Source organism: Cyprinodon tularosa, unplaced genomic scaffold (genome assembly GCF_016077235.1).
Source record: "Cyprinodon tularosa strain WSP-4 unplaced genomic scaffold, ASM1607723v1 ctg91, whole genome shotgun sequence".
Taxonomy (NCBI): Eukaryota; Metazoa; Chordata; class Actinopteri; order Cyprinodontiformes; family Cyprinodontidae; genus Cyprinodon; species Cyprinodon tularosa.
In genome coordinates, this window is record NW_024039685.1 from 171,532 (window position 1) to 188,746 (window position 17,215).

The 17,215-nt window shown below is 39.1% G+C and overlaps 1 protein-coding gene and 1 non-coding gene across 2 annotated transcripts; one reads left to right on the forward strand and one right to left on the reverse strand.

Annotated features, from left to right (window-relative positions):
• The first annotated feature begins 106 nt into the window (after positions 1 to 106).
• Positions 107 to 13,737, forward strand: LOC119776114 (NACHT, LRR and PYD domains-containing protein 12-like). The gene is made up of 6 exons (XM_038274376.1): positions 107 to 538; positions 3,714 to 5,427; positions 10,348 to 10,431; positions 10,585 to 10,668; positions 13,244 to 13,321; positions 13,403 to 13,737. Exons 1-6 carry the CDS (start codon positions 247 to 249, stop codon positions 13,713 to 13,715), a joined length of 2,565 nt encoding a protein of 854 aa, XP_038130304.1. The 5' UTR covers positions 107 to 246; the 3' UTR covers positions 13,716 to 13,737.
• Positions 13,738 to 17,041: 3,304 nt separating this feature from the next.
• Positions 17,042 to 17,115, reverse strand: trnai-aau. Its single transcript has one exon. It is a non-coding gene; the product is annotated as a tRNA-Ile (tRNA).
• Between the last annotated feature and the right edge of the window lie 100 nt (positions 17,116 to 17,215).

Consider the following 17,215-nt stretch of genomic DNA (forward strand, 5'->3'; position numbering starts at 1 on the left):
ACATCACAAGAACCACAAACTGGACAAACTTGTCTTACGTCACCTTGTCGTCATTATGTTCCTGGTGATTTTAACAGAAGCATGAGTACCTCCTCCTCTTTCTGCTGCTCAAAAATATCCAACCATCTGTTTCTCTACTCCAAAAGATACCAGAAGAGAGGAAATATCACACACCAGCTGCAACACAAATTGAGATGATCAAATGATTTAAGCTGCGTTTTCCTGGGGTTTATTTTCACATTAGCTATGGTGGAAAAAGATGTTTCTCAATCTTCTTTGACAGCAGTGAGAGTCCAGCGCATGTCCCTGGTGGATGAACTGGAAGGACAGATTGATTCCCTGTTGGAAGCTCTGGTCTGTCAGAGAGTATTCACTCGGGATGACCGCGAGGAAGTACTGTGTCAGCCAGGGCCTAGGGCCAGAGTTCGGAAGGTGTTGGATATCCTAGAGTGTAAAGGAGAGGAAGCAGCAAACCTTTTCTTCTCTGTTAGAAGTCATCAGCAGCTATCCCAGGACGCAGCTCATTCTTCATACGCAGGTTCGTAAATTTATTCAAAACCTTTATTTTAACAGCTTGAAAAATAGGTTCAGATGGTTCTATGGATTGAATCATTTCTCTAGTGTGAGCCAACGGAATTGATAGAGACTTCTGGAAAGGTGTTGTAGCTTTTTCAGCTGCTGATTTAAGCCGGTTTTGTTGTTAAATTATTGAGATTCATACACTGAGGCTGTTAGTGTGCCAATGATATGTGGTTCTTTCAGCCTTCACTTTTGTTTTCTCTGAAAGAAAGCCACGCTGATTTTCATTTCAGAAAAGGCATCTTACAGATTTTATCATAATATTGAATAGGGATGCAGGATATAATCGGCCCCCTATCGGTATCGGCCTGTATCGGCCTTAAAACTAAATATCGGACATCGGCCACCACACCGATATTTAACCCGATATCTGATCAGCTTCTGAGTTTCTAAAGTCTAAAAAAAAAAAATAATAGTACTACTTCTTCTTCCTCAAAAACTTATTTTTTACAGACTTAAAAACTTCTAAAGACGAGGGAAAAATATTGATACATTAAAATATCACAATATCTTCATATGCTGATATATTGCCATTTAAAAACACCATATCAATCTCTTTTACTAATGAAATATTGCTATATGTCATCGTTATGCTATGAAATCCCCCGAAAATTCACGAAATTTTGCCATATTTTAATATGTTGATACATATTGACGCGGTATCGATCTATTTTACTAACAAAATCTCACAAGAATTTGCAAAATATCACGAGAGTTTGTAACAGAATGATGAAATTTCATGAGATTTTGAAAGTAAAATAGATCGATACCGCGTTTTTAAAGATCAATTTGATATCAGCATATGAAAATATATTTGAGTATATTATTTTTCAAAGTGTCAGAAATGGATAACAAAACTGCTATTTTCAATGACTACTTATTTTTGTCCAGCTTTAACATCAGTATCGATATCGGTTATCGGCTACATGAGTTTTAAAAATATCGGCATATCGGATATCGGCCAAAATCCCAATATCGTGCATCCCTAATGTTGAATATTTATTTGTTTGACTGATATTCAATTCAGTTTATTTATATAGCGCCAACAACACATGTCATCTCAAGGCACTTTACAATTCAACCAGATTATACAGTCAAATTGATTCAAAGTTTTCTATCAAAGGAAAAGCAGCTGATTGCATTGACTATAGATCGACTATTGTTATAGACTTATAGCCTTCATGGTTCAAATCAGTGCAAGTCTGGGTCAACCAGATCTCTTTAAACACCTCAATGTGTAATTCTCCATAAATACCATGTATACGCTTATGTTTGCAGCTCCAGAAGGCTGCTTTTTGTTATAAATACTGTTTCCCTTTAATTACTCAAAATTTTTTCTCATCAATTCTTCTCTTCTTTCTCCTAAAACGTTCAAATTTTACTGTAAAAAAATCTTTAGATTTATTCTTACATAAACAGCTTTCCCTTTTTTTTTTTTTTTTCCAAAGGAAAGATTTAATCTTTACAAAGTATAGTAGCCACATTCAGTCATATGGCATAAACTAGAATATTAAGAAGAACTCATTATTCAGTGGGCTTACTTAGTTGACTAAATGAAACACATTCTATAGGTAATTCATACAAACTAATATTTTTATATCCTTGATTCTGTCAGTTAAGATGATTTTCACTTACAGATATTCAGAGATGGCAAAAGTACTCACTTTCCGTACTTGAGTAAAAGTACAGATACTTGTGTTAAAAAATACTCTGGTAAAAGTGGAAGTACTGATTAAACTTCTTTACTCAAGTAAAAGTAACAAAGTACAGGCTTGTAAATTTACTTAAAGTATAAAAGTAAAAGTAGAAACCACTTTTTTCATGCCGTTGCCTACATTTTAAATGGATGTCTGCCAATAGGACTAGATCTCCGTTGTGTTCATTTTCAATCATCTCGTCGTCCATGCTACTATGCTAACGCCACCGCCACCAAGCTGCAATGATTTGCCGCCAATGAATACCGCCGAATCTGTCGACTCATCTTGTAGTGGTGCGTCAAATGCAACGTAGATTCCCATTCAATTAGATTGAATTTGGTATTGATAACGTGAAAAATAATAATGGTAACTCCATTGAAATGATTCAAAACTAAAGTAACGAGCCAATTTTTTAAAATGTAAGGAGTAGAAAGTACAGATATTTGTGTAAAAATGTAAGGAGTAGAAGTAAAAAGTCGCCATAAAAATAAGTAGTAAAGTAAAGTAAAAATATCAGAAAAATCTACTTGAGTACAGTAACGAAGTATTTGTACTTTGTTACTTCCCATCTCTGCAGATATTAAAACAGGACACTTAAGAAGAAGAACTTACATTTTGAAAAAGTTTATTATGCAAATGTGAACTTGATGAGAAGCATATTTAGTTTCGTAAAAATGTGAAAGCTACATCTGTTCTGACATTCCAATATATTGAATATGACTGTAAATATATACAGTAAATACATACAGTAAATACATAAATATATATATATATATGTATGTATATGTGTATATATATATATATATATGTATATGTGTATATATATGTATATATATATATATATATATATATATATATATATATATATATATATATATATATATGTGTGTATATATATATATATATATATATATATATATATATATATATATATATATATATATGTATGTGTGTGTATATATATATATATGTATATATATATATATATATATATATATGTGTGTATATATATATATATGTTTATATATATATATATATATGTATATGTATATATATATATACATATACATATATACGTTGATTTGAGAGCTGATATGGTATCCTTTTTCCCTTTTTTTTTCTTGATAAAGCCCAACTCACTTAAGTACATAGATTAACAACCATGGCATTGTCTGACCATTGCTTTCTAGCAATACAAATTTTCTTTTCAGCTTATCTTAGTCACCTCCATCCAAAATACAAGGTGATTCCTTGCATCACTAGTTTTATTGTCTTGCAAAATTAATGGAGTACTAATGAAATTATATATTTTTTAGCATAATTTCTAAAGCGTATGACATACAACTTTGAGACAGCTGGTTTTACATTTGCATTTTCTGCAACATTTGCTAGGAGGGAGGTCAACCGGTTTACAATATATGTCTGTTTTCTTTGCAGAGTACAACAAGTTGCAACAAAAGCACAAAGATGTCCTGAGGCGCAGGAGTGAGAGCATGCTTTTCTACAACAGTAGGCATGGAGAGAAAATCCTCCTTTCTGAACATTATGTCAACCTCCTGTTAGAAGACGGACACCAGGCCTTAGAGTTTAAGAGACACGAGGTTCTTGCCTTTGGACTAAAGAGATTGTCTCTTCAGCATAAATCAGGGCTGCAAAGAAAAATTGCACCAGCTGAACTGTTTTCGAAACCAAATGGAAAACGTCCAGTTAAAAAAGTGCTGGTGACGGGGGTGGCAGGAATTGGCAAAACAGTCCTGGTGCAAAAAATGCTCTTTGATTTTGGGGGAAACAAGGAACACCTCACATTTGACTTTGTCATTCACATGAGCTTTAGAGATTTAAATCTGATAAACAAACCCACAAACTTCAGAGAGTTAGTCCTTCGTAAGAATAAGCACCTTTCTAAAGAACTAGATCACATCTTTACCAATGATGACAAACTTCTGATTATCCTCGATGGTTTTGATGAGTTTCGACACTACAGAAGCTGCGACACTGATGTATTTGTGACAGAGCCAGAAGAGGATGCAGAGGTGAAAGAGATTTTGGGGAGTTTGTTGCAGGGTGAGCTATTACCCAATGCCTCTGTCATGCTCACAAGCAGGCCTACAGCAATCCCCCATATTCCTGTAGGATGCATCGATCGCTATGTGCTTATTGCCGGTTTCACCTTAACCGAAGTGCAAGACTTCTTCCTAAGGTATTTCCAAGATGCTGCTGTGGCTGATCGAATGTTTTCTATGGTATCAGCAAATGAACTAATGCTGACACTTTGTTACATACCAGCATTTTGCTATATAGTGTGCTGCATCCTCAATGAAAGCAAAGACCTTTGTGGGGAAAGCCCAAAGACCATGACGGATATTTATGTGCAGTATCTAGTGGCCTTGCTCCACTCTCATACTCAACCAAGAACTGAGACATGTCCTGAAGACCAAGGACAAGCAAAAATAAAGCAGCTCTCTGAAATTGTTATAAAACTGGGTCGACTTGCCTATAAAAAGCTAATGGAGCATCAAACACTGTTCTACGGCAGCGATAAAGATTTGGCTGGGTTAGAGGGATGCAGCCTGGTTAGTACCTTCCTCGATAAGACAGTTGCACAAGAGCCTGGCTGCACTGAAGAGGTTTTCTCCTTTGCCCATCTCACAGTTCAAGAGTTCTTTGCTGCCCTTTACTGTGCTGTGACGGATGAACCTTTACCTGATGCAATTCAGTACGGTGAGAACCAAAACAATGAAAACTTGGATCTGTTCAGCCGCTTCCTGTCTGGAATCTTCTCCGACCGGAATTCTAATTTCCTTCTAAGACAAGTAGGGCTATGTTGCCAGGAGGAAAAAGTCCTAATGTATCGTAGGAAGATTATAACTGACCTCACAACGCTCTGTGAGAATGGAGCACATATTTTGAACTGCTTACAGTGCCTGTTTGAACAACAGGACCCTTCGATGGTAACCGAAACCCTCCCAGAATCCCTTAGAGTAAATGTCAGCGATGAAACTCTATCTCAAATGGATCATAATGCCATCAAGTATTTCTTAACCATCACAGAAAATAAAATACTATCAGAACTGGATCTTACAGGGACTAAAGTTAACGCTGACTCTCTGAGAGATATTCAACCGTTTCTGCATAGATGTCAAAAACTTTGGTGAGTATTATTACCTTTTTTCATGTTTAATTCAAAAACCGCTTGATCTGGTGTTCATCCCCTTTACTTCAGCTTAAACAATGGTCCACAAATGTTGCGTTATTTATTATTAGAGTCATTTTGTGTGTATTTTGTAATCAGCATGATTCCAGCTGTTTTGTGTTTGCAAGAGAACGTTAGTGACCAAACAAGTTATAAAAAGAGTTGCCTTTTAGAACAAAATCCCAAATATTTCACTAAGCATGTTTAAATACATCATCTGAGTATGGTTAAAGTATGAATAAACGGAAAACCTTCCTAGTAATGGCAATACACCTGGAACCGTAAAGCTATAGTGGAGGATGTTATTTTTTCTGGGTGAATTGTCAAAATAAGTGGTCCATTTATTGTCAATGATTCTGGTGATATGTTTACGTAAGGCCGTCCTACGTGCTCGTCCCCATTTTCCCTTATAGGTGGTGAGCAGTGTTGGGCACGTTACTTTGAAAAAGTAATTAGTTATAGTTACTAGTTACTTCTCCCAAAAAGTAACTGAGTTACTAACTGAGTTACTCCACAATAAAAGTAACTAGTTACTAGTAAAAGTAACTATTGCGTTACTTTTCCGTTTCTCGCCCCCGTAAACCTCACCACCCGGCCCCCACCTTCTCGCCGTGTGTTTCCAAAGCCAGCTGAATAGAGCGGACGACAAAGACAAGAACCTGCAGACAGTTTAGCATTTATTGCAACTCAACGTAAATGACATCAGGGGGGAACGCGATGTGAAGTTTTATAACAGGACATTCAGATCTGGTGAGTATATGAAATTAATAACTGGGGATGTCTAATTCTGAAATCCTGTGTGTTTGGGTTGTTATAGATACTGCAACATCTATCTATCCATCTATCTATCTATCTATCTATCTAGATCTATACTCTGCGTGTGACATAAAATATGGATCTCCATCCCTGCCACAAAGGCCATCAAATAATGTTTAAAATAAAAAATACAGTAGGTTGAGAAGGCAGAGTATCCATCCATCCATCCATCCATCCATCCATCCATCCAGATTTCTCCCTTTCTCCATATAGGCTATCATTTCTGGCTGTTGTCAGGTTCATTTGATCGTTCACGCTCTCCATAGTTCTCCTGTGGCGCGAGCACAGAGCGACTGTTGCGCGCCTTTAGCGAGCATGCGCGTTTCCTGCCGCTTGCGCGGTGACTCTTGCCGCCTGCGCTGTGTGGAGATGCAGAGGAAACCGTTATGTGATGGGGAAACGCAGCTCTACGTAACACCGGTATTTCCATGTGGAAAACGCTGTTTTGCTGCTGGAGTCATCCTCACTCTCCATCTCTCTGTGTGTGCTGTACGTTAACACCCACCAGCAGAAACACCCACCTTTTCAACTGACAGACGGAATCTCATCCTCCCCTCTCTCATGACAAGGCGCGCACCTCTTGATGACCTAAAAAATAATCTTTAATATCTCTTAAACAAAAGTAGCACAAACAATATTTTTTTCTGCACAAATCTGCACTAACGTTGCACTAACCATTCAGTCTATTTGCAGAGTTTTTTGACGTGGGTGGGGTGTCAGCTTCACGCAGCTGCGCACGAGTCCTATCATGAAAAAAGGTTCATTGTGCGACCTGAGTAACGCGCAGTAACGGGGTGTCTGCAATGGTAACTGCGTTATAGTTACAGTCAAAGTAATTAGTTAGATTACAGGTGCTGGTCATAAAATTAGAATATCATGAAAAAGTAGATTGATTTCAGTAATTCCATTTAAAAAGTGAAACTTGTATATTATATTCATACATTACATACAAACTCATATATTTCAGATGTTTATTTTGTTTAATTTTGATGATTACAAATGACAACAAATGAAAATCTCAAATTCATCATATCAGAAAATTAGAATATTGTGAAAAGGTTCAAAATTGATGGCCCCTGGTGCCACACTCTAATCAGCTAATTAACTCAAACCACCTGCAAAAGCCTTTAAATGGTCTTTCAGTCTAGTTCTATAGGCTACACAATCATGGGGAAGACTGCTGACTTGACAGTTGTCCAAAAGACGACCATCGACACCTTGCACAAGGAGGGCAAGACACAAAAGGTCATCGCTAAAGAGGCTGGCTGTTCACAGAGCTCAGTGTCCAAGCACATTAATAGAGAGGCGAAGGGAAGGAAAAGATGTGGTCGAAAAAAGTGTACAAGCAAGAGAGATAACCGCACCCTGGAGAGGATTGTGAAACAAAACCCATTCAAAAATGTGGGGGAGATTCACAAAGAGTGGACTGCAGCTGGAGTGAGTGCTTCAAGAACCACCACACACAGACGTATGAAAGACATGGGTTTCTGCTGTCGCATTCCTTGTGTCAAGCCACTCTTGAACCACAGACAGCGTCAGAAGCGTCTTGCCTGGGCTAAAGAGAAACAGGACTGGACTGCTGGTGAGTGGTCCAAAGTCATGTTCTCTGATGAAAGTAAATTTTGCATTTCCTTTGGAAATCAAGGTCCCAGAGTCTGGAGGAAAAGAAGAGAGGCACTTCATCCACGTTGCTTGAAGTCCAGTGTAAAGTTTCCACAGTCAGTGATGGTTTGGGGTGCCATGTCATCTGCTGGTGTTGGTCCATTGTGTTTTCTGAGGTCCAGGGTCAACGCAGCCACATACCAGGAAGTTTTAGAGCACTTCATGCTTCCTGCAGCTGACCAACTTTTTGGAGATGCAGATTTCATTTTCCAACAGGACTTGGCACCTGCACACAGTGCCAAAGCTACCAGTACCTGGTTGAAGGACCATGGTATCCCTGTTCTTAATTGGCCAGCAAACTCTCCTGACCTTAACCCCATAGAAAATCTATGGGGTATTGTGAAGAAGAAGATGCAATACACCAGACCCAACAATTCAGAAGAGCTCAAAGCCACTATTAGAGCAACCTGGGCTATCATAACACCTGAGCAGTGCCACAGACTGATCGACTCCATGCCACGCCGCATTGCTGCAGTAATACAGGCCAAAGGAGGCCCAACTAAATACTGAGTGCTGTACATGCTCATACTTTTCATGTTCATACTTTTCAGTTGGCCAACATTTCTATAAATCCTTTGTTTTTATTGGTCTTCAGTAATATTCTAATTTTCTGATATGATGAATTTGAGATTTTCATTTGTTGTCATTTGTAATCATCAAAATTAAACAAAATAAACATCTGAAATATATGAGTTTGTATGTAATGTATGAATATAATATACAAGTTTCACTTTTTAAATGGAATTACTGAAATCAATCTACTTTTTCATGATATTCTAATTTTATGACCAGCACCTGTACTCGTTACTAAAACAAGGTAACGGCGTTAGTAACGGCGTTAGTTTCAACGCCGTTAGTCCCATCACTGGTGGTGAGTCTGACATAGTGGAAAAATTGCAAATCTTCTTTTGGAAAGTAAGCCAGTATGAGCTAACCTTGCGCCGCAATCTGGATTGTCGCGAGATCTAGGTTTTCAGTCTCGCAACAAACCCATCTTGAAATACTCCCGCTAAAACGTTCCTCTCGTAACAACCAGCGTGTCGAACCAATGACATGCCAGCAATGTTTTTTGGCGTGGGACATGTAAGAATGACAACAGACAGAAGGGCCTTGCCAAGGCATGACAAACATGCTGGAGGACTCGCCTATTGATAATTGACAATATCTTTTTCTCAAAAAGGAGCCGGATTTGGAAAAAGTTAGATTTATCAGTCTACTCCGGTAGTTGTGAAAACACTCTCACCTGTCATTCCTGGCACGATTAGCTGCTACAATTGGCTGAAAGCATACTGTAGAAGGTGGGTACTAGCTGGCACGTCACCCAATCAGCTGAAAATATTGTACAAAACATCCCTCCTTTTCATGGACAGACTAAATGGCACACATCCCAGATTGACAATGTAGAACTCAACTCAGATCTAGACATCAATCTGGCTGCTGCCAGGTTATGTATAATTGATGCAAGCAGTAACTTTTAAACAGAGCGTGCGCAAGAAGAAATGGGCTAGTCCATGCTCTCGCAAGTGTTTAATAGGCGTTCCCTCTCGTTAGCGGGTACAGGATTGTGCATGTGCTTTTTTTTTAAGTGGAGAGGGCTGGTCTTATCATAAATTCAAGAGAATCCTCCACTATACCTTTAAAGTAGATACTGGTCAAGGAATGTATTGATCGGAGTAGCAGCCAAAAGGCTTATGGTGATTCTGGAAGAACTGCAAAGAGCCACACCTCAGCTGATTTATGCAAATAGAGCAACCACTAAAGGTACCCTCTACAAATTAGGCCTCTATGAAATAGCTGAAACAACAACAATACTGTCATATTTGCAATTGGCCTTGAGCTAGACAGGGAAAAATGCAGACATGTAGAAGATGCTCTTGTGGGATGAGATAGAAACTACTAAAACTACGGAAACTACTAAACTTTTTAGCCCACATTAAATGTCATGTGTGGTATAAATAATACAATGTGGTGAAATACGGTAGTGGCAGCACTTATGAGTGCTTTTTCTTCAGCAGGGTTATGGGTAATGGTAAAAATAGATATAGATAGATAGGATGATGGCAAAACTAAATGGAGGACAATCCTGATAGAAATTATATTAGAGGAAAAATAATTAGGTCCATCTGATGGCTATTTACTGAATAAAGTGGGCTCAATAAAAATCCAATCACATTTTTTATATTTTTGTTAAAAAAAATATTGTGAATGTATTAGTTATCCTCCATTTCACATGCTCTACTTTGTGTTGCTCTTTTAGAAAAAGTTCCAACAAAATTACTTAATGTTTCTGGTTGAATAAACTAAAGGTGTCAGAAGACCTTAGTAGGCCGCTGTATTTATAATTAGGTCTTAAAATATTCACACTAATGAATCCGCTAATGGAATGTTGTTATCTCAAAGGCTTGGTGAAAACAATTTGGATATGGATGCGGTTCAGGTCATTGCTGATGTGCTGAAGGTCTCGGAACAAATAGCCTACCTTGGGTAAGATTTTGTTCATCTGTTTGGAAGCAGCAAGAGTAGATACTCTTACACATTCAAACCGTAATAATAAAATGAAACATACTTTTCTAACTCAAGGAATTCATTCATGAGGTCCTATGTGAACAATGTGTCGCTCACTCTGTTCCTTTTTAGGCTTGGATGGACAAACATCGGGGACGATGAGCTTGAAGCTCTATGCACTGCCATCCGAGTGCGAAAAAAGGTTAAAGAACTGTGGTAAGGACCAACTTGTGAGGGTGAATAAGCATACCGCTTAGAACATTGTAGAGAAGTGAAAGCAGATTTCAGCGTGAGAAATTCATGCTGCAATCCAAGTCCAAAAACAGGTTGAAGAACTGAGGTAAGGAAGAACTTGTGAGGGTGAATAAGCATACCACGTAAAATGTTGTAGAGAAGTGAAAGCTGATTGTTAGCTTGAGAAATAAGCTTGTGGGATGCCTTTCTTTCTCCAACCTCTGTTTTAAAAAAAGAGGAAATACTGAAATTACTCACAGTTGTAATATATTTATTTATGAAAATGAGATGCAGAAGAAACGGAACCAAATGTGCATGTTGATTTTTATACAAGTGCCTTATTTAGCACCTCGGTGCCTTGCAAAAGTACTTCTTATCCCAGAACTATTTTACTGTTTGTCATGACTCAGTTACAAACTTTAAAGTATTTTATTGGAATTGTATGGGATAGACCAGTACAAAATAGAACATAAGCATTAAGTACCTCAAGTCACCTGCTACAACGACTACCGGCCCGTCGCACTGACTCCCATCATGATGAAGTGCTTTGAAAGGCTGGTAAAGGAACACATCGTCTCCAGTCTCCCCCCAACACTCGACCCGTTCCAGTTTGCCTACCGGCGAAACCGCTCCACTGAGGACGCCATCTCCTCTGCTCTTCACCTGAGCCTGGCCCACCTGGAGGAGAAGAACACCCACGTGCGGATGCTGTTCCTGGACTTCAGTTCAGCGTTTAACACCATCATCCCACAGCACCTGGTGGGAAAGCTGGAACATCTGGGCTTCAACACACCCCTTCGAAACTGGCTGCTGGACTTCCTCACCAACAGACCTCAATCAGTCCGGGTCGGTCAGAACACCTCTGATGTCATCACCCTCAGCACGGGCTCCCCTCAGGGCTGCGTCCTGAGCCCCCTGCTGTTCACCCTGATGACATATGACTGCGTCCCCAGGTTCACCACCAATCACATCGTGAAGTTTGCGGACGACACCACGGTGGTGGGCCTCATCAGGGACGACAACGACCGGGACTACAGAGAGGAGGTGGAGCAGCTGGTGGACTGGTGCAGTGAAAACAGTCTGATCCTGAACGTGGAGAAGACGAAGGAGATCATCGTCGACTTCAGGAAAAACCGCCCCCACCATGCTCCACTGCTCATCAACAGCTCAGCTGTGGAGGTGGTCAGCAGCACAAAGTTCCTGGGGGTGCACATCACGGACAACCTCACCTGGACTGTAAACACTTCATCTCTAGTGAAGAGGGCACAGAAGCGCTTGTACTTTCTGCGGAGGATGAGGAGAGCCCGCCTGCCCCCGCCCATCCTCACAACCTTCTACAGAAGCACCATAGAGAGCGTTCTGACCAGCTGTCTCTCTCTGTGGTGTGGAGGCTGCAGAGCTTCTGACTGGAAGAATGTGAGGAGGGTGGTGAGGACAGCGGAAGGAATCATTGGGGCTCCTCTTCCCTCCATTAAGGACATTTCATCACAGCGCTGTGTGTCCCGAGCCCGTAATATCATCAAAGACCCCTCACACCCCCACCATGGACTGTTCTCCCTGCTGCCCTCTGGAAAGAGGTTCCGCAGCATCCGCTGCAGATCCACCAGGTTGTGCAACAGCTTCTTCCCCACTGCCATCAGACTGTTGAACCTTTGATCCACAATCCGAACTCTGCACCTATTGCACATTATCGGGCATCAAATGCTGCTGAACTTTTAACTTTTAGCCCTTTAAATTGTTCATCTCATTGTATTTTTCAATAACGCATTTTTTGCACAAATGCCATTTTGCACTGAACCACTGCAACTTGCACACTGTCTCTTATCCTCTGCACTGTTCACACTTTGACCACTGCTGCACTTTTTGTATTTTTCTATAACTCGTGCCATTTGAAATATCAATGCAACGTTCATAAGCTGTATGTAACGCAATTTCGTTCTGTATGCACCCTGTGCATACAAAATGACAAATAAAGAAGTCTAAGTCTAAGTCTAAGTCTAAGTAGAAGGAAAAGGTATGTGGCTTTCATGGTACAGATACAGTACAAGCATAAAGAATTTTGAAAACTGGATTTAGCTAAACAAACTGATTTGTTACATTTATAATGGTCAATGAAAACAGACACAGTTCAAAAAGTACAATTTTGGAGATGTGCACCAGAGTGTCTGCGGACGACCTGGTTTCTGACTATAAACCAGTTGTATAAAAAAAAAAGAAAAGCTTCGCCAAAGGTTCATAGGTCTGCACTGAATGTTTAAAAAGTGGCACTGGGGAGCTATGCATGGTATCTTGGCAGTGTATGTACTGTAATAGAAAGGGTTTGTTGCATATTTGCAAGAATGGACGTCAAGGGATTAAGGGGATTAAATATAAAACACATCACTGTTTTTAGTTTTTTATTGATTAAAAAAATGGAAGAAAATTTCCATTACGTTGTACTGGTTAATCATTAAAATAATCAAAATAAAACACAATGAAGTTTGTAGCAGTAACATGTCAAAAATTTAAATATGTGAAAGGATATGAATAACAAAAAATGAATTGCATGTTCCATTAGGCTGGAGGGAAACAGAGTGAGCCGCAGAGGATTGCTGTCTCTTGCTGATTTGACACCAAATCCACTGCAAACAATTGTGTAAGTTTTAGTTTCGAAGATATATTTTCTATAATTTACTGAACTCTAAAGCTCATGTTTTTCTATCTCTTCTTCTTGCAGGCTGATATGGAACAACCTGTATGAGACAGAGTCTGCAAGTGTGTGCGGCCAGGATAGTATCGCAGTGAACTTTACAGACGAAGAACTTTGGGAAGAATGGGGAAAATGGGTTTTTAAACGGTGCGAGGTCAGCAGCAATGAAAAGTTACTGGCTGTACTCCACAAAGTTTGCAACATGTCAACTGACTGTCTGGAACTCCAGTGGGCAAAGACCTTTTATAGTCAACTATCGCATCTCATAAAGAGACGGATAGAGTGCTGCACTGAGGATGATATGTGCAAGAAACTCCAAAGATTTCTTTTGAATCTATGAAGACAAAAAGACATAAAAGAAACGATTATTTTTTCTGCTGATTGTTTTGTGAGGGTTGCAACAGACAAAACAGATTTATGGGTGAATTTCACCCCCCCCCCCCCCCCCCTACAAATGTTAAACAACCATTTAACACTAGGTTAGGTTTACATATGAAAGAATTGAATATCCAGACACAAAAATGCACCCTTTTTATTTGTGCTTTTAAAGAAAAACACATCTCTGATAGTAAAGCTGTGTAAAAAAAAAAAAAAAAAAAAAGGCAGGTAACAATCAGGTAATAAAATGCATCATATTTCCCTATGATAAACCAATGTAAATGCCTTTATATAAGCAGGAGGTTTAGCAGTTTGCTGTAGGTTTGTGTTAAAACAGTGCCAAGCTGGAAACAGATTAGCAATGACTTAATGGCACCACCTTCTGGTCCTTTGAATTTTACTCTGACCTTGTTTGCATAGTAAAATATCATAAATTTAAAAACATTCTCCTTTAACATGCATTTCATCACACAAACTGGGGTATGCAAACAACAAACTGGTCTTGTATAGTGGTTATGATCAAAATTTCTCTACAGCAGAGTGAGAGATGATCATTCAGAAAGTACTTTAGGTTGCTAATGTTAAACAACCTACAGGTGCTGGTCATAAAATTAGAATATCATGAAAAAGTAGATTGATTTCAGTAATTCCATTTAAAAAGTGAAACTTGTATATTATATTCATACATTACATACAAACTCATATATTTCAGATGTTTATTTTGTTTAATTTTGATGATTACAAATGACAACAAATGAAAATCTCAAATTCATCATATCAGAAAATTAGAATATTGTGAAAAGGTTCAAAATTGATGGCCCCTGGTGCCACACTCTAATCAGCTAATTAACTCAAACCACCTGCAAAAGCCTTTAAATGGTCTTTCAGTCTAGTTCTATAGGCTACACAATCATGGGGAAGACTGCTGACTTGACAGTTGTCCAAAAGACGACCATCGACACCTTGCACAAGGAGGGCAAGACACAAAAGGTCATCGCTAAAGAGGCTGGCTGTTCACAGAGCTCAGTGTCCAAGCACATTAATAGAGAGGCGAAGGGAAGGAAAAGATGTGGTCGAAAAAAGTGTACAAGCAAGAGAGATAACCGCACCCTGGAGAGGATTGTGAAACAAAACCCCTTCAAAAATGTGGGGGAGATTCACAAAGAGTGGACTGCAGCTGGAGTGAGTGCTTCAAGAACCACCACACACAGACGTATGAAAGACATGGGTTTCTGCTGTCGCATTCCTTGTGTCAAGCCACTCTTGAACCACAGACAGCGTCAGAAGCGTCTTGCCTGGGCTAAAGAGAAACAGGACTGGACTGCTGGTGAGTGGTCCAAAGTCATGTTCTCTGATGAAAGTAAATTTTGCATTTCCTTTGGAAATCAAGGTCCCAGAGTCTGGAGGAAAAGAAGAGAGGCACTTCATCCACGTTGCTTGAAGTCCAGTGTAAAGTTTCCACAGTCAGTGATGGTTTGGGGTGCCATGTCATCTGCTGGTGTTGGTCCATTGTGTTTTCTGAGGTCCAGGGTCAACGCAGCCACATACCAGGAAGTTTTAGAGCACTTCATGCTTCCTGCAGCTGACCAACTTTTTGGAGATGCAGATTTCATTTTCCAACAGGACTTGGCACCTGCACACAGTGCCAAAGCTACCAGTACCTGGTTGAAGGACCATGGTATCCCTGTTCTTAATTGGCCAGCAAACTCTCCTGATCTTAACCCCATAGATTTTCTATGGGGTATTGTGAAGAAGAAGATGCAATACACCAGACCCAACAATTCAGAAGAGCTAAAAGCCACTATTAGAGCAACCTGGGCTATCATAACACCTGAGCAGTGCCACAGACTGATCGACTCCATGCCACGCCGCATTGCTGCAGTAATACAGGCCAAAGGAGGCCCAACTAAATACTGAGTGCTGTACATGCTCATACTTTTCATGTTCATACTTTTCAGTTGGCCAACATTTCTATAAATCCTTTGTTTTTATTGGTCTTCAGTAATATTCTAATTTTCTGATATGATGAATTTGAGATTTTCATTTGTTGTCATTTGTAATCATCAAAATTAAACAAAATAAACATCTGAAATATATGAGTTTGTATGTAATGTATGAATATAATATACAAGTTTCACTTTTTAAATGGAATTACTGAAATCAATCTACTTTTTCATGATATTCTAATTTTATGACCAGCACCTGTATATGTGTGCAGGGTGGCCCAAAAAGTGAGTACGCCCTATATGCAGCACATAGGGGGCCTCCCTAGCAGGGATGCTAAAGCAACAGTGAGACCATCATTTATAGTAGGCCATTTCTGCATCTAACATCTTTTTTTTTTTTTTTTTTTTGCATATGAAATGATCAGTAAAAAAAACTACAGGTCACTAAATAAGAATCTCTGCTCCATCACGTCTCCTCCTGTCATCCCCCTCCCATGTACACCCACTCCAGTCTGTGCTTCTCTGAGTATGCAGAGTCTTACTTCACCTGATGACAGGTAGCTAACAAAGGAGAGGCATAAAAAGAGATCTCAGGTGGACAGAAAAAAGCAGGGTAAAGACATTTGACCGGGATGAAGAAATTTTTTTAAAGTTATTCAGTGAAAGTAGGTAATTTATGTCTGTTGTATTGCAACTGGGAAGACCAAATACCCTTTTTTTCCAGAGAGAAGCATCAGAGTATGTGGATTTATTGGAAAAATACTGTTTGAACGTATTTTTGCTTGAGTTCTATTTTGGTTGTTAGTTTTTTTGTGATTAAGCTAAAACCTATATGGTTTAAAGGTCCAGGATAAGTTGCAACATCAGACTCTGCATTCAGATGCAAATAGTAAAAATTTAGCATTTTCAATTACCTGTGAATGGGTTTGACTGTTGAAACACAGCTGTTATTTTACTGTATAAAAATAGGGTTTTGTCTAATCCAAACCATCTAGTAACAAATCAAAAAAAAAAAGTTGCCTTCTCCCAGGTCTCCCTTAATAATCTGAATTTACAACGAATTCATGATAAACAAAAAAACAAGGAGATGTGTGCGGTTTTTTTTTTGAGGTAGTAATCAAAAACAAAAAAGTGGCTTACCAAAATGTGGAGTAACACATGATTTATTTATTATTACTCTTATATAACACTACAAGGTTGCTGCATTGCCACTGATCAGATGCAGTGTCCAGTCAACTTGTTGGAATATAGGCATTATGAAGGGATTCGATGCAGGTGGTCAAAATGCTATTATATATCAATATAAGCTGCACAAAAAACCTTAATGCTGGATGAAAACAGATGGCCCGTACGAGGATCGAACCCGCGACCTTGGCGTTATTAGCACCACGCTCTGACCAACTGAGCTAACCGGCCATACTGTATACGATAAGACCTAACGGTTCAAAAAGAAAAAGAAAAGAAAAAATGCTGCGGGAAATAAAGAATTATCGCAATTGGGGTAAAGTCCTCACAA

What these genes read in the sequence shown, in the direction of transcription:
- LOC119776114 (XM_038274376.1), top strand. Translation starts at nt 247, where the DNA reads ATGGTGGAAAAAGATGTTTCTCAATCTTCTTTGACAGCAGTGAGAGTC. An exon ending in AGCTCATTCTTCATACGCAG is followed by an intron (nt 539 to 3,713) that starts GTTCGTAAATTT and finishes TTTTCTTTGCAG; the next exon opens with AGTACAACAAGTTGCAACAA. An exon ending in AATCCACTGCAAACAATTGT is followed by an intron (nt 13,322 to 13,402) that starts GTAAGTTTTAGT and finishes TTCTTCTTGCAG; the next exon opens with GCTGATATGGAACAACCTGT.